A 27,829-nucleotide genomic window follows, 5' to 3' on the forward strand; every position below is an offset into this window, starting at 1 on the left:
AAGATGTAGCTCTCAATTACTGCTCCAGCATGATGCTCCCTGAAATGATGACAATGAACTAAGACTCCGAAACTATAAAAAAGGCCCCATTTAAATACTTTCGTTTATAAGAGTTGCCTTGGTCAAGATATCTCCCTCAGCAACTGAACAGAGACAAAGAGAGTTTGGGAAGCAGCCCCAGAAGCAAAGTGCTTCTCTGACCTTTTCCTGAACCCATCTCTCATTCTTAGTCTCCCTCCAGGTAAGCAGCAGAAACCAGAATCCTTCTTCCCAGAGTGAACCTGCATGCCTTCTTCTCAATGCCAGCTACAGACATTGAGGGAAACATGAAGCCGAGCCAAATCCCCTGACTTCCCCACCTACAATGCTCTCAGTCACCAAGCATCGGTCTGCTTCCCAGACTTGTGAGGGAGCCTAGAAAGGTCAGCAGAGTCGCGAGCAAGCAGATTTGAAGCTGACCACAGACATAAAAGAGACTCATTGAAATTGGCCAAACCCAAAGTGACTGAAGTACACACAAAGTGCCAATGTTCCTGCTAGATTGGCAGGAAACATCTAACCAATATAAATGTGATATCTGGCAACATGCAAGTCAGGGTCTTTGCTATAGTCTAGGTAGGGGGGTCCATAAAGTGGAAACACATCTAGCCCTCACCTCTAGGAGCCTACACAAAGAATGGGTGTTTTCTGCCATGCCCACAGTTCTCAGACGTCAGCAGCAGCTGTCTGGATGCACTACAGACCAGACCTTTCAGCTGCTTGAGCTGGTTAAAAATGCATTATCTCTTCACCAACAGGATTCTGAGAGCAGATAGAATAAAAGAGGCTGCTCCGGCCGCACAATGAACTTGAAGTAATGAGGTCTATAAGTTGACTTGAACAGATGGAAATGATATTAAGCTTTCATGGAGGACAAATAAAAGTATCTACCTGTAACGTCTCTGACAGGCAGAGACCCTTTGCCATTTAAAACTCTGCTGCCGTGGTGCATTATTCCCAGGCAGCTGAGAGTTTAATAAGACTTTGTGCAGACACCTCACCTGCCACTTCTGGCTGCCTGCTGGCAACCCTAAGGTTCTTGATGTGGAGACTGACAATCTTGGCAGACATCAGGGCAATAGATTCCCCCAGATACGGGGACACAAGCTGGCACAGTAACATCTGTCTGCTGCCCTCTCATGCATGCCAGTCCCAGAACGATCTGATTCACAGTCAGTGCCTACACTCAGGTTGGAGTTTAACTCCAGACATACTCAATCTTCTGCACATAAAGTGCTGCCCTTTGCTGGGATGTCAAGGGCTTCCTTGGACAAATCATGCCTGGTGTGTCCGGCCTTAACTCTCTTCACACCCCCTACCCTGCCCTCCACTCACTAAGGTTACCGACTGGCTCCCCTTTCTGTCACTGGTGGGCTACAGCCCTTCATCAGCTTTCTTTTCTTTATCTCAGAGTCAGATTGCACCCTCCCTGCCTTTCTCCCTACTGAGGAGAGTTGATAACAAGGCAGGCTGTGCGGCTTTCTCCCGCTAGCAGCTGGGAGAAGGCTCAGCTCCCACTCCTTAGACCAGGAATAACCTGAAGCTGCAGCTAGTCTTTACCAGCGCCTTGTAAAGGACAGGTCAGACATCATCATGGGAATGGAACTAGACCACCCGCCTCAGTATCTGTGAGTCAGAAGCCTTTGTCCTCTGGTCCTGAAGGGTCTGTCTGTCCTTTCAGAGCTCATTGTGTGACACCATGCTGCTGCTTTCCCAGGGCTCTTCCTCTTCAAGGCGTGTTCATGGTTGCCCACAGTTTGAGGCTCTCACCTGACAAAGCTCATTCTAAGGGGATGCTGTGACAGCCCTTTTCTGTGAACCCACATTAAATCTCTAACACCTCCATGTTGGTCAGTGGCTTTCATCTTACCTTCAAATACAGACATCCACTGGCACTGCTCATGGAACCCTTGAGGAACGACGTACATCTCACTCCTCTGTAGCACAGGGGCTTCATACAGAACAAAGCTAACTTCTCTCGCTGTGTTTTCAGTTACATGTTCCCAACCTCACCTACAGAGACACTGAGTCAACAGAGAAGTGTCCAGGACTCTGATATTCCAAAGTTCCAGAGACTCTGCTGACTGGGAACCATGCTGAATAATAAAACCTGTTTCCAATACAACAAGACAACGGACATCTTTGTCCTTTAAGAATTTTATTATATAATTATATCTTAAATATTTTCTTATAACTTAAAATATCCAGACATCTACAAAGTCACATTCTACATGTGTTACATTTGAGTTCTCTCTGAGACAGGTAACCGAACAGGCAGCCATTTTAATAGTCACATTTGAAGAAGGACATAAATACTTATTGTACAGCATCTGTTAATAAGTTTAACAAAAAATTCTAAAATCAAAGCAAACAAAAATATCTACAAATACAAACATCAGGATTTTTAAATATAAAATTCTAACACTCTAACTTAAATGTCACTTGATAGGCTCCCAAGGCCATGGACAAAGGATAAGTTTATAACAAATGTTTGTCTGCCTATTTAACTAAAAATTTTTAAGTGTTTGACAGGAAAATATAAAGATTGCTAGTGTTTTTATAATTAACTTTTGGAAATAATTGATTAACTTCCTAAAATTCAGATATTAAGGCATCTATCTTTTTTAAATTGTTAGTAATGTTCTCAATACATTCTCCAGCTTTTAGTCCTGTCCCATCTGTCACCATACAGTCCTCTTCATGGTAGCTCTGAAACGGACTGTCTGTGGGAGCTTCCAGGTGGCACTGAGACAGCTGCAAAAAGAGTCATATAGTTCATCACAGCTGCAGAGGTCTGCTATACGCTTCACCACAACTACAGAGGTCTGCTATACAGTTCACCACAACTACAGAGATCTGCTATACAGTTCATCACAACTGCAGAGGTCTGCTATACAGTTCATCACAACTGCAGAGGTCTGCTATACGGTTCACCACAACTACAGAGATCTGCTATACAGTTCATCACAACTACAGAGGTCTGCTATACAGTTCATCACAACTACAGAGGTCTGCTATAGGATCATCACAGCTGCAGAGGTCTTCTATACGGTTCATCACAACTACATAGGTCTGCTATACAGATCATCACAACTACAGAGGTCTGCTATAGGATCATCACAACTGCAGAGGTCTGCTATATGGATCATCACAACTGCAGAGGTCTGCTATATGGATCATCACAACTGCAGAGGTCTGCTATATGGATCATCACAACTGCAGAGATCTGCTATACAGATCATCACAACTACAGAGGTCTGCTATACACCTCAGCACAACTGCAGAGGTCTGCTATATGGATCATCACAACTGCAGAGATCTGCTATATGGATCATCACAACTGCAGAGGTCTGCTATATGGATCATCACAACTGCAGAGGTCTGCTATGCATCTCATCACAACTACAGCAGACCTACTTGGTTACTGAGGAAGTCAGTTCTCCTCCAGCAGAGAAGTGCACACTATTTTCTCTGTAGGTGGTTAGGTGATATGGTCTGTATGCAGTATGAAGTCTATTAAACATATTTGTGTAAGGCTAAGTTGTTGCTCAGGTTCTGTCTCTCTTCTCCTCTTACATTTGTTAGTTTATAGCTTGGGACAGAATTATCACATTAAACCAATTTTCTCTATTGGTTTGTTTTTTTGTAAAAAAAAAATCATATGGGATATATATTAAAATAGTTTCAATTACATATTCTGTGGTCAGTCTTGTGAATATCTTCATTATCCACAAAAAAGTCCTTTCTGTGGCTTCGATGGGAAGGGCAGTAGGAAAACACTCTGCCCACACACACTAGCATGAGTTTCCGTTTCAAGGTTCACTACAGCTAGACCAGCTTCTCATGTAATTGAAAGATGAGAATATACATGTAGTTCAAAATATAATATGTAGCTTTAATCCAAACAATTATATAGTAAACCTCCTTATTTGCATATGATTTATCCATTGAAAAATGAGGTGGATTTATAAAAATTTGATTAATTTCTCCATGTTGCCAAGTCAGACATGGACGGTCGACAGTGTTAATATTGGATAAAGAAGAGCATGCCTGGGAAGAGGGTTCAGATGAGGATCCTCATCTGGCAGAGCACATAGGAAAGAGTTTTTGATTGTGGTGTATACTCGTTCCATCTCATTGTTGGCACCAATGCTTAGGAAATCATCAGAAATCTGACAGGCAGCAATGAAAAAAACATCACGTTTCCACCTCTGAAAAGGGCTCACACCGTGTCTGCTCAGACAGCATAGTCTGGACACTGGAGTTATCTGCTGACTTTCTTTGGTGTGTTTAGCTTATAAGAGGACACCTTCTAAACATTTATACACACATATTTACATCACCATACATACATGTATATAACACACGTCCAGTTTTAAGTAGAAGAAATATTAATTCTCTGCAGAAAGAATAAAAAGAGAAAACATTCCAGTAGTGTGTGTAATCATTTCTTTACTTTTGAGAAAGAAATTGTTGCTGCTTCAATGGCTGTTTCATGGCTGTTCTCCTCATTAACAGTGAAAGCCCCTAAGCATCCTGGGCCTGTCAGGAGCTCCTTGTGAGCAGCCTGTGGGAGGCACTCATCTGGCAGTAAGTCAAAATAGCTTAACTTCCACTGTTCCTAAACACCTTTTGAAAGCACAGAACAATACAGGAGTCTAATTCAAAGAAGACCTTACTTGGGTTGTATTAAAACTACGTATCTTATCATAAGAAATAAAAATCATGCCGGACAGTGGTGGTGCATGCCTTTAATCCCAGCTCTCGGGAGGCAGAGGCAGGTGGATCTTTGTGAGTTCGAGATCAGCCTGGTTTACAAGAGCTAGTTCCAGGATATGCTCTAAAAGCTACAGAGAAACCCTGTCTCGAAAAACCAAAAAATAAAAAATTAAAAAGAAGAAAAAAAGAAAATGAAACGTCAAAAGTTATTTTTATTTCATCAAGTTACTAATGACAAACCAGAAGCCAATTCTGTGGCTGTAAAATCTCAGAATATCACTAAAAACAGCCAGGTTGTATTTTTGAAAAGACAAATTAGGACTGAGAAAGGAAAGGAAAGGAAAGGAAAGGAAAGGAAAGGAAAGGAAAGGAAAGGAAAGGAAGAAGGAAGGAAAGAAACCAACTAACCACAAAACACTGCATAAAATCATGCAGTGTTCAACTAAGCACATAATTGCTAGAAAGGAATGATTTGTATATAAATTATACATATGTAAGACCCATGTCACCATTCTACACTTCTTGTCCTACATGCACAGCCCTTACGTGGGAAGAAGTCATCTATAAAGGAGCCGCTGTGGAGAATTAAAAGCCAATTCACAATCCGTAGATCCAGGTGGAGCTGTGCTGTTGGAGCTGCCTGAGAAAGCTTCCTGTGTCTTCCAACTCACAGGAGCTGACGTTCATTTCCTCTAACACACTAATCTCTAGGATGATAGATTCTATATGCAGTCCTTAATTTTTAACTCAGTAAGAAAGGTGTTAAAGATTCATCTTTAGCTGGGCATGGTGTTGAACACTTACAACTCCAGCACTTGGGAGTTAGAGCTGAGGCAGGCGGATTAATGTTTGAGGCCAGCCTCAAGTACACAGACAACCTACACTAGCAAGGGAGACCCTATCTCAATAACAGATAGAAAAAGCTCAGATCATGTCTTCATACTTGCTAAGGATCTAAATGAAACTGGCAGGCTGGCAAACCTATAAACTACCTGCCCATTTCTAAGCCCAGCTCTTAGAGAGAGGTGCTATTACTGCTGGGGATGTACTGGGCCTGAAGAGAAAATGTGCGAAACAAGAGATGAACTCTTACAAGAGTTGGTTTTCTCTTTGGACTACCATTGCCCACTGTCACCTCTGACACATACCCCAATTTGTTTTACCTAATACATAAAACAGTTCTCTAGAGCAGGGGATGAATAACTACCAAGTGACACAAGAACTCAGTAGCAGAACCAGTATTTACATTAAGTTTATGTTACTAATAAATAATAATAAAGCAATTAAATTCAAACGGTTACACTAGAGATTCAGTTGGTGTGCTTTCTGACTCTGGGCACACTATATATCTGAATTAATGATTATGTAACTTCTAGCTGTCATTCATGTTGTAATATTTAGAGACCAACTACACCATAGGGTCAAGTGTCTACACTGAGATTGATTTTTATCACACTGATGAGCCCCATGCTGCCCTTTATAAATGGCCTGAGCTTACGATCACAGACTCTCACTTCATTTATGCAGATACTGGACAGTGAGAACACACGGCTTTTGAATCTAGGAGCTAAAACCAGGAGCTCTTGCTCTGCTGTCAACACTGAGGTTTTGTCTTACAATAGCCAGGCATGCACTTGTCTCAGCACATCAACTGGACAAGGAGGGTCCCACCAAACTGCTCCCCTTTTCCAGAGACCTCCTTCACTTCTCTTACCTGAAAAGATCACAAGCATTGGGAGAAGTCTGTTGCTGTTAATCTTAGACTGTCAGCCTGACTGGATTAAGAAACCTCTACAGAATTAATGATATTTAGAAAGCATGTCTGCCAGCATGGGCATTTCTAGGGACAGATCATGGGGGCTCTGAGCAAACAGACTTGTAACACAGCTGACCTAATCAGGTCACAATCCAAAGGTGCTAACAGGAGGGAGGTAGCAACAGGCAGGAGATGGGGCCTAGTGTAGGAAGTAGGAATCATGAGTGTTGTGGGAACTCCCTCTGCCAATAGACTTGGGGTACCAGCCTTAGGGTATGGCTTCTTGTCCATATGCATGCCTGCCAGAAGAGGGCACCAGATCTCATTTCAGATGGGTATGAGCCATCATGTGGTTGCTGGGAAATGAACTCAGGACCTCTGGAAGAATAGTCAGTACTCTTAACCTCTGAGCCATCTCTCCTGCCCCTAGTGATAAACTTCTGAGCATTGTTTTAACCATGACTTGAACACAGCTTTATCTACAATGAATCTATAGGGCTAATAGCATTCTATAATCTGACCTTTGAAATAATGTCTCCAGAGTTGGTGATTCAAGAACAGCCCATTAGGGGTTTCTGAAAAATATTTCAATGGCAGTGTACCAAAATAGTGCTGCAAACATCATGCTAGTCCCTGTTAAGGGAATGAAAAGGTTCTGACTTAATGATCTCTTTTAAGACTAACCAGGCATGGTGGCTCATACTTAAAATTCCCAGCACTTGGGCTATAGAGTAAGACCATTTTAAGACAAATATAGTTTACATGATACCAGATTTACTAAATGAATCACATCAACATGATTGTTCTAATATATATGCTTCATATAGTTTTTACCTAAGAACAATACTAAAACATTACAAAAGCAAAATATATACTTGTTTTGCTTTGTGGTTCTGGAGCCAGCAGACAAGGCAGAGGCTCTGCCACTAGACCTTTTGTTTGGTTTTGGGATCTCAATATGATATCCAGGCTGACCCTGACTTAGAGATTCTCTAGTCATTAACTCAGTTCCTAAATGCAGTCACAGTTGATATAAAATAAGTACTAGACAGTTGCTTTATTCAAAAGTAGTTGTTCTATTTGGAATAAGTGCTCTTAAATCTATTAACAGTTATGTTTGACCAAAAAGATGTTTGAGCAATCCTGGCCTGATTTTTAAAACTTTTTACCACCTCCATCTATACACTGAAAAGCTTCAAATCACGTCAAAACAAGCATGTGCATCTTAATGATCTTATCAGTTTTTCTAATCTAATGCCTACATGTACAAAGAACTGCACAGCTACCGCAGCATATAATGGTAAAAAAAGATGCTTGTTAAACAGAATATTTAAAACATTAATGCTATCAAGCCAATAAAATATTCCAATCAGAAATTATAATTTTCTAATTTGATTTGAATCACTTTTCAAATAATGCATCATTTCTGACACCATTTCTATCCAACCATGGAAGGGTTATCATATTTCTATGTAAGTTTGCTACTTATGCTACCCCAACTTCCATCTACCCTGATGCCCTAAGGCTGGCACCCCAAGGCTATTGGCTGAACCCTTAGTTCCCTCAACACATGTCCATAGGGCTCTGTCTTGTCTTGGCCCCTTCCTGCATTCTCTTTCCTCTGAATCCCGTCTCACCAGGATATGAAGAGCTCTGCACCATGACTCCCTGCCGTGATGACTTACTCTCTTTTAGTCTTTTCTGTCAGGTATGGCCACAATGGCTAATACAAGGTCTCTCTACAATGGTCCACCTCAGCCACAGGACTATGCTTCATCCTCCATCCCAACCCGAAGACTGAAAATTAACGACCATCTCTGCCTACACACACATTTCTCCTAGGAAAGCCTATATTCTGATGGCTCAACAGCTACTGGTTTGTTAGCATCGTGGCAATCAGTGCCTCAAACTTCAGATGTAGGAAAAGGTATCTTATATAATTAAACTGTAGAGTCACTTACAGATCCTGAGGCTGCCAAATGGTAACTCTTCATACCAACCTGTTCTTGTCCTGGCTCATCAGCTCTTGCTGTGGGTTCTTGTACCTGCTGCAGCATTTTCTCCAGTTCTTTCAGTAAACCTTCTGTCTCAGAGACAACTAAAGGAAATCATGAATATAGTAAAAGCGACATCTTTGATTAATTCCATCTAATTCAAAATCTTAACTACCCAGAAATAACTCCTCTAAATACTACAGGATTAAAAATAAAAAACAAACGTTCATAGTTTTAAAATTTTTAGCTTTAGTTAACTTAAAAATTACAGATTTCTTTTTGGCTTTTTCTTACATACTTAGTTTCTGTTATCATATGTTTTATATATATGACCTCTGCTTGTTGCAAAATTCTATTATGAATTTCCAGGTGAAATTTTTAAAATTCTTTGAAAGGGATAGGTAATTTTCTTGATATGTATAGAGTATAAAATATCTTTGGAATATAAGAAGCTCATTAGAAGTAGCTGCATATTTTGTCTTATTTGGGTCCCAGGCATCAGACTCAATTATGTCTGAAAAGCAGACATCACAACCAAGAGCAATGGACAGTTGACAGAGGGGTCAGTTTCCTTTAAAGGGTGTGGCTCCATAGGCCCACCACATTCCTGGAAATGGCCACACACCCACCAGCATTTGGAGTGGACAACTGGATTATTAGAAAAAGACACAGTCAGGAGAGCAAGGACATGGGGAGTGTGGTGGTGAAGATGACTGAACGCCTCACCTCCATGGGTGACATTAAAACTGATGCTTAACAGGAAAAGTCACATAGCTGAGTGGCTGGGCCCAATGCAGGCTCATCCTTCTTTTCCACTTCCCTGTGCATGGGGCCCTCCAAGGGAGAGAGTGCCTGGCTAGGGTGAGCATGCACTCCCTGCAGGTGCTTGTGGAGGTCCGACATTCCTGTCAGGAGTCATCTTCCGCTGCTCTTTCACCGTCTTCACTCATTCACTTGGGGGAGGAAGGCTCCCTCAAGTCAAACCCAGAGCTCCTTGAAAGCTACTCTTACTAGCAGTTTGATGCCCACTGACATTTTTCATGGTGTCTTGGGATCCCTTTGGTCCTCACACTTGCATGACAATTAACCACTGAGCCATTGCTAGAACCCCACAAGTTCATCCAATCCTAACCCAAATATGTAAATTGTTTAGTCTGATTTGAAAGAGAAAACATTATGCTTATAAATGCCTTTTTTTGCTGTGAAATAAGTGGAAAAGGTGTTTACTGTTTTGTTGAACATACTGAGATAAAAATAATGTCTATCTTAACCACTTAAGAAAGACAGCCTAGGATAATGATAGAATTGAATCCTGATGAACAATATGCATTTGAATTCTCCACCTAAATAAACAGCATTTTTACTTGACACAGAGTCTTGCTGAAGCAAAGATCAAAGTAAATAGCACACAAGTAGCTTGTTGTTTGTAGCTTGCAGAGACAGATGAGACATCTGAGAAGCCTGTGGAAAGACAGCAAACCAGGAGGGGATGCCATGTCCCTCCACTTCCACTCTGATCCCTGCATCTGACATACCCCCTTCCATTTTCTGCCATCTTGACAGGTCACCAACAGTTATACCGCCCAGCACAGCTGGAAGTTCAAGGAACATTTAAATGTACCCAGGCAGGACCTAAGAAAGGGAATTTTAAATACTGATAAAGTACTATTTTGTTTTGTTTTGTTTTTCCAGACAGTTTCTGTGTAACAGCCTGACTGTCCTGGAATTCTCTCTGTAGACCAGGCTGGCCTCAAACTCACAGAGATCCATGATAAAGCACTATTAATAGCAGTATTGACTGAAATCAGGGCAGTTAGGAAATGGAAAATCTTCCTGTGGCTGCTGCTACAGTGAAGGAAAAATCGGTTCCCTTTTGCATTTCCACATTACAATCTGCAGCAATATGCCAGCCAGCATCTCTGTCAAAGCATCTCTGTATTCCAACAACGCACACCTACACTGCGTCTGCTGTGGGGCGGGAACTCATGGAAGTCAGGCTAGACCAGGAGCCTCCTCACCATGACTCTGCCCAACCAGCCTCAGTCACAACTAGTCTTGAAATAACCTGAAAAAAGCTTCTCCCACCTCAGGAATGAGTTCTCTGCTTCAAAGCAAAACAAACAAAAACTGCAACTGACTTGTTGGTGACCACCCCAAACCACCTGTTTTCTTTGGGAATAGCTGAAGACAACAGAATAGTCCATTCTGGCTCAGGAGTACTCAAGAGTTTGGTGGGCCTAAGAATCACCTGGGTAATTCATTTTTACATGGATGCACCATGTCTACTGAACTCGAAATTTCTAGAGAAATGTATGCTCCTACTGAAGCTTTTTGAATGAAATTAACATTCAATTTTAGTATATATTTTTTCATTTATATTTATGTCTGTGCATGTGCACATGCGTATATGTTTACAGGTGCACTCAAGCACACAAGTGCAGAAACATAAGTGCCATAGCATGCCTGTAGAGGTCAAAGGACAACCTGCAGAGGAGCTTCTCTCTTGTCTGCTTGAAGCAGGGTCTGCACTGCAGTTTAGCATGCAGCATACTCTAGACTAGCCTGTCTCCCGCCTGCCCCTCCCTCCTCTCAGTGGCAATGCTGTGACTCCTGCTGTGCACCACCTCAAGCAGCTTTCATGTGCCTTCTGGGAACTCAACTCCTGTTGCTAGGTTTTAGCCACAAGGGCTTCTGCCGCTGGGGCCACCTCCACAGCTGAAGTGGGGTATCTCTTTTCTGTTACCTGGTAACTCATGGGTAACTGTTTGTGGTAATCCTCAGGCTGATCCTCCAGTTCCCCTTACACTTTTTTCCTACTTTACTTTGCCAATCTTCGGAAACTGACATTGAAATTTAATGCCATGTTGAAAAGACGGATTTTGAGCTCCATTATAAAGAAATATGCCGGGCGATGGTGGTGCACGCCTTTAATCCCAGCACTCGGGAGGCAGAGGCAGGCGGATCTCTGTGAGTTTGAGACCAGCCTGGTCTACAGAGGTAGTTCCAGGACAGGCTCCAAAGCCACAGAGAAACCCTGTCTCGAAAAAATAAATAAATAAATAAAGAAAGAAAGAAAGAAAGAAAGAAAGAAAGAAAGAAAGAAAGAAAGAAAGATGCCAAACAAATATCTTCACATTTCTAACATTAGGCTAAAGCACACTCAGGTTATGATGAGATGTGTCACTGCCAAATTCAATGGAATCTCTGTTTGCAACCAATCTGAAAACGTGTCTGCACTGCCTTTTGATCAAAAGGTAGACAGAGTAATGGAGGGCTTCATCAACTGGCCAGGACTCTTAACAGCTTGACTGATGTTGATTTCTGCTTCCAGAGCTACAGGAGGTTTGCTTTTCTCTAAGTTTTCCTATATTGTAAGCTGAAATTCAAAAACAATTCTCAAGAAATGGCAGTTCCTGTAATCTACAGACTCAGTTATCAGAATTGGTCAATGATATCCTCCAAGGCTGGAGACAGAATGAATGCCTTTGCTGACTGTACAACGAATCATCTCCTATCTGTGATGATTATCCTGTAGTTTCTTGACTTGTTTCAATTCACTGTTAAGAGTAGAAATGGAGAAGGAGGAAAACGGGGATAGAGGGAGGGAAGAAGAAAGAGAGTGAGAGTGAATGAGAGAGAAAGAGAAAGAGAGAGAGATCCCATACATAACAGTACATCTGAGGCAGGAAGACAAACAATTGTATCATCTGAGTGTGCAAAACAATTGAGGCCAAGAACTGGGGCACGGGCTACCTCCTAGTAATGAAAGAAGAACTGGCCCCACCCTTTCTGGAAGCCACTGCTGCAGTGGCTCCCTTGCACTTTGTCCTTTGAAAGGATATTTCTCTTCCTTTTGCTCGACATCTTCTAAAGAGAAGCTACACTGAAATGACTAAATGGGCAAAGACTTGCTGGCTCTGGAGAAAATATAAGGATTGTATGTCCACAATTAAGGTGTTAGCTGTTAAATAATCTCTCTACATTTATAGAACCTAGAAGGCCTGGTTCCTTCAGATTATACCACACTATGAAAAGATCCTCCTTGTCCTTTGGTTCTATGAGTCAAATAACACAAAACATGTCACTTGCTATGAGGCTTAATTTGAAGAAAAGAATGACTGTCTAGTGAGCAACAGGAAGTAGCCCCAGAAGGCCAAGGACCAGTGATGCACCAGCTGGAGAAGAAGAGAAAGAGACATGTGCCCTTGAAGTACAGAGGCCACTCAGCATCATAAGACAGCTCTCACAGGAGCACACTGTTCTATCTTCCTTCCCCCTGTAATAAAAGCTCTGTGTGTATCTGAGTTCTCTACGTGGGTGCTTTGATGCTGGCATACCCTTTATATTCATGAATTGGCCCTTGAATAAATGTGATTTATTTCCCACCAGCTCTCCTTTTTGAAGAATTGGCTTTCAAGCAATCATCACTGAACATGAGACCTATAATACCATAAAGAAATGGGATATGGATGCTTGGAAAGAGATTGCTCTAAAGCTAGCCTCTGGACCCAACTGCTGCCATCTTCATGAGGTCATCATGCCTTCTTGTAAGAATCTATCGTGATGAGGCCTGTTGGTTGGCACTCCCTCTAGGAGGATGAGGTGGGAAGGGTCATTGAACTTTGAGTGGCCAGGTATTTCTGTACAATGCTGTCCTAACTGCACAAGGCCTTGGGATCTCAGGCTAGAGTATTTAGGGTGGGGAAATACTGGGAGAAGCTGAGCTCTGTCTCTGCAGCTACGGAAAAGTCATCAAGCACATTCAGTGAACTGTCTAGTATGACAGCTTTGGGGCCACCCATGCTCCTATTAGTAACACTCTCCGCAAGCTCTCTAAGTAAGCACAGCAAACGCTGTGTTCCCAGGATGAACCATACTTGGAGGAGGGAGCGGCACTACTCACATCACACCCTGCCCCAAGGGAAGGAATTTCAGCAGTAGGAATCCACAGAAATATTGACAGAAATTAAAAAGCTTGAGAAGTTTTGTTATTCCTTGCTTGCTAGTGGGTGTTTGTTTATTTTTATTTGTTGAGACTTTTGTACAATGTGTTTTGATAAAAATTCACTGCCTCCCCCACTCCTTTCCAATCTATCCCACCTTTCTACCCACCCAACTTTGTCTCCTCTCTCTCTCTCTCTCTCTCTCTCTCTCTCTCTCTCTCTCTCTCTCTCTCACTTTGGTATGTGTGGCCTTCACTGGAGGGTGGTGTCCACCCACCCTGGCCACACCTTTAAAGAAAGCTAACTCTCCCCCACTACAGCTGTCAGTTGTTACAGCTCCTTAGCTAGGAATGCAATGTCATGACCACCCTCCCTCTGCATTCTGGACTGTGTCTGTGGAGTGCCTGCATTTGTCCTACGCATGATGTCTCAAACTGCTGTTAAATTCATAAGTGTAACTGTAGGCAGAGTTTCTCTGTATCCTAGCAGTCACTCCAAATAACCACAAGAGCCTTAATACAAATTAAAAATGCTCAGCTGATATTTCAGACTTATTACTAACTAGCTCTTAGAACTTAAATTAACTCATTTTTATTAATCTACGTATCTCCATGTGGCTCATATCCTTACCTGTCCTCCAGCATGTCTTGCTTCCCCTATGTCTCCTGGTGACTCCTCTGACTCCCCTTCTTCCCATTATTCTCAGTTTGGCTATCTCATATAACTTTATCCTGTTCAGCTATTGGTCAGTGAGCTTGCTTATTAAACCAATCACAGTGATATATATTTACACACTGTAAAGGAGCATTATTAACCAACAAGAATAAAACATATTCACAGTGTACAGAAGGATTATTCCACAGGTAACTGCCCAGCTTTGTCCAGTAAGCAGTTTCCTTGTAGACATCCAGCACTTCTGGCCTTTCAGAGTTTTCTGTCCCCTCTTCCAACCATGATCCCTGAGCCTTGCATGTATGGGTGTGGTATAAAGGTTCCACTTTGGGTTGGGCACTTCCATAGTCTCTTAAGGTTCTTTTTTGCAATAGATAGTGATTATTTAGTCTTTGACACAGGGTGTCAGGTATCCTTGACTTGCCTAAAACTCCCTATGTAGCTGAGGATGTCCTTAGAGGCATGTGCCACCACATCAAGCTTATGTTGGGCTTGGAGTCTTGGGCTTCATAGTCGCTAGGTAAACATTCTACTAATGGAGTCATATTCCTTGTCCCAAGGAGTATTAAGAATGAGAAGGAATCACTGTTTGCTGAGAAAGGACATGATGAACTGGTCTAGACGGTGATGTTCTTAATTGATGATGAAAAGATGAAGAATTAAAATGTATTAGTTGAGTATTTTTACATCTTTACAGGGAAATCATGCCTGATAGTGTTAACTATCATAACTGCCATATCTAGTGAGGTCATGTATCTTAGAGGAAAAATTACTATTACCACTTTCCTCAACCAATATAACTCCTAACTGCATTCTTATACTTATCCCTATATCCACAGATAAGCATACCTCTCACTCATCAGCAAAATGCTTCTTTTTACCTCAGACTGTCTTATCTTAAAAGTGATGTCTCCCAAGACCCACACAGAATGTCTAGGATGGTCACGCTGGAGTGAAGCCTTCTGGAGCAGGAGTCCTGGGGTCGGCAGTGACACTTCCTGCTGCTAGAGTCAAATGCTACTCCTAGTGCTGGTGGGGGGCGGGGCTTGAAATAACTGGGCTGTCTTGGAGGCCACCTGGCTGGCAGTTTCCGCTTGGGAAGGGATCTAACAACTGTTACCTGGTTTAATTTTCTTATTGTGACAAAGTGGCTGAGGAAAACAACTTTCCAGAGGGTTTCAGATCCTGCTTGCTCAGCCTGGTGCTTGCTAAACATCTGGAGTACACAGCAGGGCAGAGCCCCAGAGTAGATGAGGACTTGAAAGCTAGTACAACTTTAAAGGGCATATTCTATGGATCTACTTCCTCCAGATGTGCCCTCCTTAGAAAGTTTCCACAAGCTTCCAAACCAGCAAGACCAGCGGAGGACCAATGCTGGAAACATTAGCCTCTGGGGTTATTCTGTAACCATCCACAGCATTGCTCCAGTGGTTGTTCTCAAGAGTTTAAGCTATTCATAGGAAGAAGGGAAACTTATTAATGAGTGTGTGAATGTGAAGGACTTGCCATTGAAATTAACATTCTCTATGGTGCTTAATGGAGTTTCTTCTCACACTGCTTAACCATTCTTATATCCCTGACAAATAGCCCTAGGAAGGGCTGGGTTTCTCTATGCCTTCTTCAATTCAGATCCCTCTTTGCCTCCAAAATGGAAGCTGACTGTCACAGACACTTTCTGTCTCTCACAGTTATTGTACAGATGTCGTCTCTACTTGTCCTGTCACAATCCCCACTGTCAAACCTTCATTCTGTCTTTGTATGGGTTGCTTAGTGCTGGGTGGAGGTGAGGCTGGGGATATGGTGTAGGAGGTCCTTCTGTATTTGTATTGCTTTCAGTGGTTAATCAATAAAGAAACTGCTTGGCCAGATAGGGCAGAACTTAGATAGATGGAGAAGACAGAACTGTATTCTGGGAGGAAGAAAGCAGCAGATCAAGCCGAGCTGCCATGATGTCGCCAGGTCAGAGTCGCTGAATCTTTCCCAGTAAGCCATGACCTTGTGGTAATACACAGATTAATGGAAATGGGTTAGATCAGGATGTGAGAGTTGGCCAAGAAGAGGCTAGAGCTTATGGGCCAAGCAGTAATTTAACTAATACAATTTTTGTGTGGTTATTTTGGGGGTTAAGTTAGCTGGGCAGCGGGATGCAGCCTGCCGCTCTTCCATACTACAGATTGGCGCCCAAAGTAATGGACTAAATCTACTTAAAAACCTGAGAGGGCTTAAAAAGGAGAGAGAGAGAGAGAGAGAGAGAGAGAGAGAGAGAGAGAGAGAGAGAGAGAGTTTAACACAGCTTTTTACTGTTTGCTGGTGGCGTGCTGCAGAGAGAATTTCCTGACACAGCAGCCGTGCCCCCCCCCCCCAAAAAAAAAGCTGCTCCATTTTAAAACATGGCCTCCTGGGCACTGCCACTGGTGCAAACTCCAGCTATGGAGCATTTGTGGGCCTGGGTGTTTGTGTGCCTGTTCGGGATTGGGAGGAAAGCAGGTGAGACCATGCCCGTGGCTCAGCTCTTCTTGCCTGGGCAGACAGTGGAATCAGCCTTGGGCAGGCAGGAGAGCATGGTGGATTCCTGCTGCCATACACAGAAATGTTTCCAGGCTGCACAGTGCTCTGAGAGGCAGATTTGGCTGCAACTCAGATAAAAAATGTTTATGTGTTACACACTCATTCTCTGGGCTGGACTGCTGAGTGCAGCTCCTGCCTGGCGGCCCCAGAGCTAGCAAAAATGGTACATCCACCATTTTAAAATTGAGCTAATAGGCCAAACAATGTTGTAATTAATATGGTCTGTGTAATTATTCAGGTCTGGGCAGTGGGAAACAAAAGAACAGTCTCCGTTGACAAGGCTCCAGGCTGTTATAAGGTCCATTCCCCCCTTTCTTTGGATTCCAATAGGTTTGGGATGGAGAGGTCTAGGTTGAAGATCAGTTGCTAGAATTTTCCTCTACAGCTGTCAGTGATTTATTTTAAAACATTAAATATATGGCAACTTCAGAGAAATTTTACTTAAGAAGACAGAAACTTAAAGAAAATAGAAAAGTTTCCCATTTGACACCAAGATGACCTAATAACCTTATACTTGTATGCAAGTACAATAGCTTTTTAAAAGCCAACAACTACATTTTTCATTCTTGTCTTATATAATATATCCTGACTGCAGCTTCCCCTCCTAGTTCCCAGTGCCCCCACCACCCCTTTCTTCCAGATCCACTCTTCCAGTCTGTTTCTCCATAGAAAAGAGGAGGCCTCCCAGGAATATCAACCAAACATGGAACAACAAGATACAAAAAGACCAGACATAAACCCTCTCACATCAAGGCTGGGTGTGGGTATCCAACAGGAGAAAAGGGGTCTCAATAGCAGGCAAAAGAGTCAGAGATACCCCATTCCCATTGTCAGCAACCCCACAAAAACACCAAGCTAACAACCATAACATGTATACACAGGTCCTAGTGTAAACCTATGTAGACTCCATGATTGTTACTTCAGTCTCTGTGAAACCCCATGAACCCTACTTAGAACAACTGTTTGAAATTATATCCAGGCAAAGAAACTAAAGCCATCCCAGGCCTTCACATACCCATGTTTTCCTTTGATAAGGCTTCATCAGAACAAACATTTTCAACAGAGCATCTTAAAACAGCATTCCTGAAAAAGATTTTGACAGATTTAGTTTCAAACAAGCGACCCCACACATAAGGGTATGTATACACACATACACACACATACATATGCATGTAAGTACATGCACATATACACACATGTATATATTTATTTTACTACATATATGCAAGTATGTGTTTCTTAACTGAATTCTGTGACTCTATAGGTCTCAATCTTTGGTGTTTTTTCTTGGTTGTCTCACACCACACAGTTCAGTGCAGAAAGCCACTGTGATCCCAATAGCTACAGAGCACTGGGAAGTTAATTCAACAAGCAGTCGCACAGGCATTCTTCACGCAATTATCTCCCAAAAATATGTTATGTAATTACTGTTCTCATTATGTAAAGAGATTGAGGAACTGCAACTACAAAAAGAAATGAGAAGTTTGGCACCATAGGCAAACCACTGACCATGACAGAACCTGTTCTGTCAGATGGTAAAGTCATACTCCTGACAAGTGCCAGAAAACATCTGTGCCAATGCATTATTGCCAATCAGAAGTTCCCATGAATCAGTTCTGCAACCATGTCTCTTCATCTCTTAAATGGGGATATCTGTACATGTGTGTGGTATGTGGGATGTGATTACTGTGGTGTGTAACTGAGACAACGAAATCAATGTCCATTTTCAAGAATTAATTATCTAGCCAGGCAGTGGTGGCGCACGCCTTTAATCCCAGGACTCAGGAGGCAGAAGCAAGCAAATCTCTGTGAGTTCAAGGCCAGCTTTTCTACGGAGTGAGCTCCAGGATAGCCAGGGCTACTCAGAGGAACCCTGTCTTGAAAAACCTAAAAACAATAAAACTAAAAATAAAAATAAAAATAAAAAAGAATTAGTTATTTAGTGGTTGGAGATACTTTTGCACAGAGATGACAACCTGGAGTTTGTTACCAAGACCCTGTCAGATTGCAGGAAAGAACCGGTCCCTAACACTTGTCCTCTGACCTCCACATATGCTACAGATGGACATGTCCCACATACATCATACATACAAAACAAAATAAAATGAAGCAAATGTGTAAGTAATTAATTTTAAAAGTGGCTTTCTTCTGCAAAGATATGGCAAGAGGAGGACTATTAGCATCAGTCTTTATCTATAAGTGGGAATCCTAGAACACGTGATCACATACTGAAAATCACATGCTAAGGCTAGCTCAACGAGAAACACTGAAACTTATCATCATTGTCTTATCACTTTATCATGGGGATTTGACCCTGACTTGTCTTGCCCATTTTAATCTTAAAAAAAAAAAAAACCTTTTTACATGATAATAACCTTTAAAAGTTCTAGCTTAACGTTTTTATAGGACTATAATATTTCTTGAGCCAAGTATGGTGGCTGCAATCCCAGCATCTGGGAGGCTGAGACAGAAGGACTGTAAGCTTGAGAGTAGCCTTGGCTACATAGTGAAACCCTGTTGGAAAACCAGACCAGGCAAAAGAGAGCATAACTTCTCTGCACTTCTAACTACCAGCTTGCTAATTCTTTCAAAAAGGTTTAAGCACAAGGTTTACCCAGTGAAGAAAAAAATTAGGGAAAATGTCACACAATAATTAAATACAATTTATACATCTCAATTGTATTCTAGTATTTTAATTTCACAAAACATACCTTTTCCTCTTTCTAACCTTGGGCTTTTTCTTTTCACTATTATTTTCGGAAACTTGCGTCTATAAAGAAACATCAAAAAAAGAATTAGCATATTGCTCTAGATCTGCTCAATATACTAAAATGGGTATTATGTGCTTCTAATAATTTAGCTAAAGAGAAACTTTGGCCCATACCCCTGAACAAGACCTTTCTGTCTAGCCTCTACTACATGGTCTCTGTGAAGGCATTAACCCACCAGCCTCCAGGAATAGTAGGATGACCAGATAAGAAGCTGCTCTTTATTCTCATATGCACCTTCAAAAAAACCCATAAAATAATAGGATCATTATTTAAAATTTTACACCTAGCTTTAAGAAAAACAGAAGCGTGTAGATGTAAAGGTTCATGGGTGAGAGCTGACATAGTAGTGGCCCCAACAATATGCAGCAACGCACCCCCGGAGAAACACACTGGCTTTTTATGGCTAAGCAAAGACAAATTCTGTGCCTCTTGTGTCACAGTCAGATAAGGCCTGGATATAACAGAATTCTTCTGACTATAAACGGAACAGGCAAGACTTTACTCGACAGAGCACAAAAGCAGGTTGCTGCATATACCTGGCCTGCCACATTAGATGGCAACAGTAGTGATTCTGAAATATAGAAAACATCCAAAAAATCCAAAGTTATGTCTCTGAGAACATTAGATTTTCCAAATCAAATAATCAGTCCAAAGATTCTCCTAGAATTCCAAACTAGGAGAGGCAGAAGCACAAAAGTCAAGCAATTAATGTAAAGATTTATATTGGATCTTGTATACTACATCCACTAGTCAAGAATAACTAAAATTAGAGGCATGCACAGGAAAACTAAACCCTATTAAGCAATGTTTTCAATGTATAGTTCAGTTGACATGAAGTCAAAAACAAGCAAAAAGAATTTGTAGTCCTAGAAATAAAAAATGTCTGTTCTTGGAGCACTGGCAATCAGCTGCAATAGATGCCTTACCAACAGCAGTGCCCAGGAAAGTAGCATCAATTAAATTACACCCCAAACAAGTGGAACTCAAGTGGGAAGCTGGGTCTGTGCTGTCTGAAGCTACTGAAATAGTTCAATAGAGGGAACTTAGGAATTGCTTGTTTTTATCAGTTACTGATTTCCCTCATTACCAGAAAATCATTAAAACTTTCAAAATAAAAGGGAATTTTAAGACTACAATTCAGCTGGGCGGTGGTGATGCATGCCTTTAACGCCAGCACTCGGGAGGCAGAGGCAGGCGGATCTCTGTGGGTTCAAGGCTAGCCTGGTCTATGAGAGCAAGTTCCAGGACAGGTTCCAAAGCTACAGAGAAATCCTGTCTTGAAAAAAAAAAAAAGAAAGAAAAAATATATATTTTTTCTGAAAAAGGATATGTTGCAAAGATTTAACCTAAAAACAAGAATGAAAATGACTGAAGATAAACAAATTACTAAACATGATCTACATCTAGATAAACTCAAGACCCCTGTAGGCTCAAGCCAGACAGACCCCAGCATGAAGAGGGAAAGTGAGCAAGAAGTCCCCATGCTGCATGAAGAGCTACTGGTAATCAGTGGAAGGTCACACAACCAAGGACACACACAGTACCAACTTGATGGGTTTAACAAAATCCCAAAGTGACAAAAGTGAGGATAAAAAATTGCATGAGCAAAGAAGGAGGAGTGGATTTGGGAGGAGCTGGGGAAGGGGTGAAGATGATCAAAACACATCCTACAGAATTCTAAAAGGACTAATCAAAACAGAGAAAATAAATGATTCATGATCCTCTCTCCTCCCAAAGCCTAACTGAGGCTAGATATAGCGCTCAAAACTAGAACTTTTATAGCAGACACAAGACCTGAGTTAGATTCCTAGTACCGAGATTTTTTTTTTAAAAAGACTAATTGTAAAGAAATGAAAAACAAGAAGATTCATAGTCCAAGATAACAAACCGGAAGAGGGAAAGGAATCAGACCAGGGTAGAAAGTACATAAATGATACTGAATTATTCATAAAACAGACGTGTAATTAGGACATGTATGGCCAATGGAAGAATTTTAAAAATAGTGATACAGGAGCTCAGAAAAGTAATTGAAGATTAATGTGTTTGCACATAAGGATAGCCCTCCAAAGAAGAGGGCTGTGTTGTATAACATCTAGACGAGTTGGAAGCAAAAATGGGAATTTTAAAAAACATGTAATATGATAAAACCTAGAAAGAGAGGCAGAGTAGAAAAAAGAAACAAAGCATTGCAAACAGAAAACACAAATTAGATCTTATCCAGTTACATTTATAATAACAAGTAATTCAAATAGATTCAATCTCTTAGACTGGTTTAAAGCAAAGCAGTACAATTTAAGCTAAGGGACTCTAAGACATAACAGCATGACCATCAAGGTGCCAAGTGCTTTTCTGTACAAAAATCAATAATGAAAATTTTAAATGGTAAATGTGAGGAGTATAAAGCAGTCAAAACACTCTTATAGAAGAAGAGCCAATTTGATCATACACTCCAATTTCAAAACTTAAGACAAGATTTGATAATTCAGGACAATATGGTTTCAGCATAAGAACAGAAGACATGACCAGTGGAATGTAGTGAAAAGAAGTCTTATATTAGTAGTCAACTAATTTTCAGCAATCGGGCTAATGAGTATGTAAGAAAAACAGTTCCTTCTGCAAATAGAACTAGTACAGCTGAGTAATCACATACAAAACAATAAAGTTCAACCCATACTCACATCATATATAAAATTAGTTTAAAAAGGATTAAAGGTTTAAATGTAAGAGACACTACTTTCAAATGTCTTGGAAGAAAATATAGAAGTAAATCTTTATAACTTTGATGTCTTTGTTAGTTTTTTTTTATTGTTATGAAGAAACACCAGGACCAAGACAACTTATAAAAGACAGCATTTAATTGGGGGCTTGCTTAGTTTCAGAGGGTTAGAGTCCATGATCATCATGGCAGGAAACAAGGCAGCAGGCAGGCAGGCATGGTGCTGGAGCAGTAGCTGAGAGCTTACATCAGATCTGATCCACAAGCATGAGGAAGAAAGAGAATAAACTGGGAAGGACTTAGGTGTCTGAAACCGCAAATTCCTCCCTCCCGTGACATATCACTTATTACAGGGCCACACCTCCTGATGCTTCCCAAACAGTCCCACAAACTAGGGACCAAGTAATCAAATGTATGAGCTCTAGGGGTCATTCTCATTCAAACCACCGACTGAATTCAGTTGGTGGTGTCTTATATGTAATATTAAAAGCATAAGCAACAAAAGAAATGATAAATAGGATGATATCAAGGTTAATGACTTCTGTGGTTTTAAAGGACACCACCAAGAGAGAAAACAGCTCATAAAAGTAGAAAAGATATTTTCAAATTATGTATATAATAATCAAACAATAAGAAAACAAGTCAATTAAATGTATACAACATTTGAATGGACATTTGTTTTAGGAAATACAGGAATGGCCAGTAAGCACATGAAGAGCTGGTTAATAACATCAGTCATCAGAGATATTAAAATCACAATGAAATACCACTCCATGTGCAGTGGAATAGCTAGAAAGAGAGACCTACCAAAGTCTGTGGTGAAAGACAGAAAAGTAGCTGGCTGGGAGTTGTGGAGGTGTGCAGCAACTGTTGACCAGTTTAAAACGTCCTCAAAACCTCATGAATAAAGTTACCCTGTAACCTAGCAGTTCCACTCAGGAAAAATAAAGGCATTCATCTAAGCAAGAACTTACACACAATGTTTCTAGTGCCATTATTAACAAGGTAGGAACAATTCAAATGTCCATCAACAGATGAGAAAAGTGTGGCATGCTAGTGCCTTCCTTTATTCATGACTTGTTTCTGAAGTTCCACAGTAACTAGTCTGAGACTATTACATAGAAAATTCTAGACATGACTTATAAATAGGTATAACTTTTACTACATCAGGTTGCTTTGGTTTTTCTATCATTTTATGTTCTTACTCATTTCTTCTGTGACAAATTTATAAATTAAACATTATCACAGATATGTAGGCATAGGAGAAAAAGATAGCTACACCGAGTTCTCAACTATCTATAACTTGGGTCTCAGAATATATCCTCAATAAATAGTGATGGGGAAGACTACTATATATCCATATAACAAAATATTATCTGCCACTAAAAATAATACTATGTGAATAAATTTCAAACCATTATGCTAAGTGAACAGTGTAAAGCCAAACCAGCTATATTGTATGTCACCTTTTATCTGAAGTGTTCAGAGATGGAAAATCCAGAGACAAAAAGTTGAAGAGTAACTGCCAGGAAGTGGCAAAAGGTAGAAGATGGACAGACTGCTATTGCACATGGGGCTGTAGGAATGAAAATTAGTCTAAAATTAAATAGCATTGTTGATTACACAACTTTTTTTTTTGAAAAAACATTTTCTGCCTCCTCCCCGCCTCCCATTTCCCTCCCCCTCGTCCCGCCCCTCTCCCCCTCCCCCCACTCCTCTTCTCCTCCCTCTCCAGTCCGAAGAGCAGTCAGGGTTCCCTGCACTGTGGAAAGTCCAAGGTCCTCCCCCCTCCATCCAGGTCTAGGAAGGTGAGCATCCAAACTGGCTAGGCTCCCACAAAGCCAGAACATGAAGTAGGATCAAAACCCCGTGCCATTGTCCTTGGCCTCTCATCAGCTCTCATTGTCTGCCATGTTTAGAGAGTCCAATTTTATCCCATGGTTTTTCAGTCACAGTCCAGCTGGCCTTGGTGAGCTCCCAATAGATCGGTCCCACTGTCTCAGTGGGTGAGTGCACCCCTCGTGGTCTTGACTTCCTTGCTCATGTTCTCCCTCCTTCTGCTCCTCAATGGGACCTTGGGAGCTCAGTCCGGTGCTCCAGTGTGGGTCTCTGTCTCTATTTCCATCCATCGCTAGATGAAGGTTTTATGGTGATATGCAAGATATTCATCAGTATGGCTATAGGATAGGGTCATTTCAGGTTCCCTATCCTCAGCTGCCCAAGGAACTAACTGGGGACAATGCCCTGGGCACCTGGTAGCCACTCCAGGTTCAAGTCTCTTGCCAACCCTTATGTGCTTCCCTGCTCCCCTATCCAACCTTCCTTTATCCCCAATCATCCCGTATCCCCAAGATCCCCCCATCCTCTCCTTCTCACTTTTCTCTCCCCATCTCCCCTTACCCCCATCCCAACCCACCACCAAGATTCCAATTTTTTGCCCGGGAATTTTGTCTACTTCCCATAGCCAGGAGGATAACTATATGTTTTTCCTTGGGTTCACCCTCTTATTTAGCTTCTTTAGGATCACAAATTATAGACTCAGTGGCCCCCTATCCATGGCTAGAAACCAATTATGAATGAGTATATCCCATGATCTTCTTTTTGGGTCTGGGTTACCTCACTCAGGATAGTGTTTTCTATTTCCATCCATTTGCATGCAAAATTCGAGAAGTCATTGTTTTTTACCACGGAGTAGTACTCTAATGTGTATATATTCCACACTTTCTTCATCCATTCTTCCATTGAAGGATATCTAGGTTGCTTCCAGGTTCTGGCTATTACAAATAATGCTGCTATGAACATAGTTGAACAAATGCTTTTGTCATATGATAGGGCATCTCTTGGGTATATTCCCAAGAGTGGTATTGCTGGGTCCAGGGGTAGGTTGATCCCAAATTTCCTGAGAAATCGCCACACTGATTTCCAAAGTGGTTGCACAAGTTTGCATTCCCACCAGCAAGGGATGAGGGTACCCCTTTCTCCACAACCTCTCCAGCAAAGGCTATCATTGGTGTTTTTGATTTTAGCCATTCTGACAGGTATAGGATGATATCTCAAAGTTGTTTTGATTTGCATTTCTCTGATCGCTAAGGAGGTTGAGCATGACCTTAAGTATCTTTTGGTCATTTGAATTTCTTCTGTTGAGAATTCTCTGTTCAGTTCAGTACCCATTTTTTAATTGGGTTAATTAGCATTTTTATGTCTAGTGTCTTGAGCTCTCTCAATATTTTGGAGATCAGACCTTTGTCTGTTGCGGGGTTGGTGAAGATCTTCTCCCAGTCAGTAGGCTGCCTTTTTGTCTTAGTGACAGTGTCCTTTGCTTTACAGAAGCTTCTCAGTTTCAGGAGGTCCCATTTATTCAATCTTGTCCTTAATGTCTGTGCTGCTGGGGTTATACATAGGAAGCGATCTCCTGTGCCCATATGTTGTAGGGTACTTTCCACTTTCTCTTCTATCAGGTTCAGTGTCTTCAGATTGACATTGAGGTCTTTGATCCATTTGGACTTGAGTTTTGTGCATGGTGATAGATATGGGTCTATTTTCATTCTTCTACAGGTTGACATCCAATTGTGCCAGCACCATTTGTTGAAGATGCTTTCTTTCTTCCATTGTATACTTTTAGCTCCTTTATTGAAAATGAAGTGTTCATATGTTTGTGGGTTAAAATCTGTGTCTTCTATATGATTCCATTGGTCGACTTCTCTGTTTTTATGCCAGTACCACGCTGTTTTCATTACTGTATCTCTGTAATAGAGTTTGAAGTCAGGGATGGTAATGCCTCCAGAAGTTCCTTTATTGTATAAGATTGTTTTGGCTATCCTGGGTTTTTTGTTTTTCCATATAAAGTTGATTACTGTCCTCTCAAGATCTGTGAAGAATTTTGATGGGACCTTGATGGGGATTGCATTGAATCTATAAATTGCCTTTGGTAGAATTGCCATTTTTACTATGTTGATACTCCCAATCCAAGCGCAAGGGAGATTCTTCCATTTTCTGGTATCCTCTTCAATTTCTTTCTTCAAAGACTTAAAGTTCTTGTCAAATAGATCTTTCACTTCCTTGGTTAGAGTTACCCCAAGATATTGTATGCTGTTTGTGGCTATCGTGAAAGGTGATGATTCTCTTATTTCCCTCTCTGCTTCCATATCCTTTGTGTATAAGAGGGCAACTAATTTTTTGGAGTTGATCTTGTATCCTGCCACTTTACTAAAGGTGTTTATCAGCTGTAGAAGTTCTTTGGTGGAGTTTTTGGGGTCGCTTATGTACACTATCATATCATTTGCAAATAACGCAAGTTTAACTTCTTCCTTTCCAATTTGAATCCCCTTATGTTGTCTTATTGCTACTGCTAAAACTTCAAGCACTATATTGAAGAGGTATGGAGAGAGTGGACAGCCTTGGCGTGTTCCTGATTTTAGTGGGATGGCTTTAAGTTTCTCTCCATTTAATTTGATGTTAGCTGTCGGCTTGCTGTAAATAGCTTTAATTATATTTAGGTATGACCCTTGTATCTCTAATCTCTCCAAGACTTATCATAAAGGGATGTTGAATTTTGTCAAATGCTTTTTCAGCATCTAATGAAATGATCATATGGTTTTTTTCTTTCAGTTTATTTATATGATGGATTACACTGATAGATTTGCGTATGTTGAACCAGCCCTGCATCTCTGGGATGAAGCCTACTTGATCATAATGGATAATTTTTCTAATGTGTTCTTGGATTCGGTTTGCCAGTATTTTGTTGAGGATTTTTGCATGGATGTTCATGAGTGAGTTTGGCCTGTAATTCTCTTTCTTGTTTGAGTCTTTGTGTGGTTTTGGTATCAGAGTTACTGTAGCTTCATAAAAGGAATTTGGCAATGACTCTTCTGTTTCTATATTGTGAAATACATTAAGGAGTATGGGTATTAGGTCTGCTTGGAAGTTCTGGTAGAATTCCGCATTGAAATCATCTGGTCCTGGACTTTTTTGGAAGGGAGGTTTTTGATAACAGCTTCTAATTCTTCGCGACTAACAGGTCTATTCAGGTTGTTCACCTGGTCCTGGTTTAACTTTGGTATGTGGTATTTATCTAAAAAAGTGTCCATTTCTTTTACATTTTCCAGTTTTGTGGCATACAGGCTTTTGTAGTAAGATCTAATGATTCTATGAATTTCCTCTGTGTCTGTGGTCATGTTCTGCTTTTCATTTCTGATCTTATTAATTTGCAAATTCTCTCTCTGCCGTTTGATTAGTTTGGATAGGGGTTTATCAATCTTGTTGATTTTCTCCAGGAACCAGCTTTTTGTTTCATTGATTCTTTCAATTGTTTTCTGTGTTTCTATTTTGTTGATTTCAGCCCTCAGTTTGATTATTTCCAGTCTTCTACTCCTCCTAGGTGAGTCTGCTTCTTTTTTTTCTAGAGCTTTCAGGTGGGCTGTTAAGACTCCAATGTGTGCTTTCTCTGTTTTCTTTAAGTGGGCACTTAGTGCTATGAACTTTCCTCTTAGGACTGCTTTCATAGTGTCCCATAAGTTTGAGTATGTTGTTTCTTTATTTTCATTGAATTCAAGGAAGACTTTAATTTCTCTTTATTTCTTCCTTAATCCAGGTATGGTTCAGTAGTTGACTGTTCAGTTTCCATGAGTTTGTAGGCTTTCTGGCGGTAGCAT

At 41.0% G+C, this 27,829-nt stretch overlaps 1 protein-coding gene across 1 annotated transcript in view; it reads right to left on the minus strand.

Moving 5' to 3' along the window:
* Nucleotides 1–2,631: 2,631 nt before the first annotated feature.
* The window catches only part of Zcwpw2 (zinc finger CW-type and PWWP domain containing 2), a 124,829-nt gene continuing 99,631 nt past the window's right edge, over nt 2,632–27,829 (minus strand). Inside the window, exons 6-9 of the mRNA XM_057768951.1 lie at nt 19,403–19,461; nt 17,707–17,774; nt 8,515–8,612; nt 2,632–2,793 (exon numbers count right to left, since the gene is read on the minus strand). Of these exons, the coding sequence (XP_057624934.1) occupies nt 2,632–2,793; nt 8,515–8,612; nt 17,707–17,774; nt 19,403–19,461 (387 nt within the window). The remainder of the gene's footprint in view (nt 2,794–8,514; nt 8,613–17,706; nt 17,775–19,402; nt 19,462–27,829) is intronic.

The sequence above is a fragment of the Chionomys nivalis genome, chromosome 4 (assembly GCF_950005125.1).
Source record: "Chionomys nivalis chromosome 4, mChiNiv1.1, whole genome shotgun sequence".
Classification (NCBI taxonomy): domain Eukaryota; kingdom Metazoa; phylum Chordata; class Mammalia; order Rodentia; family Cricetidae; genus Chionomys; species Chionomys nivalis.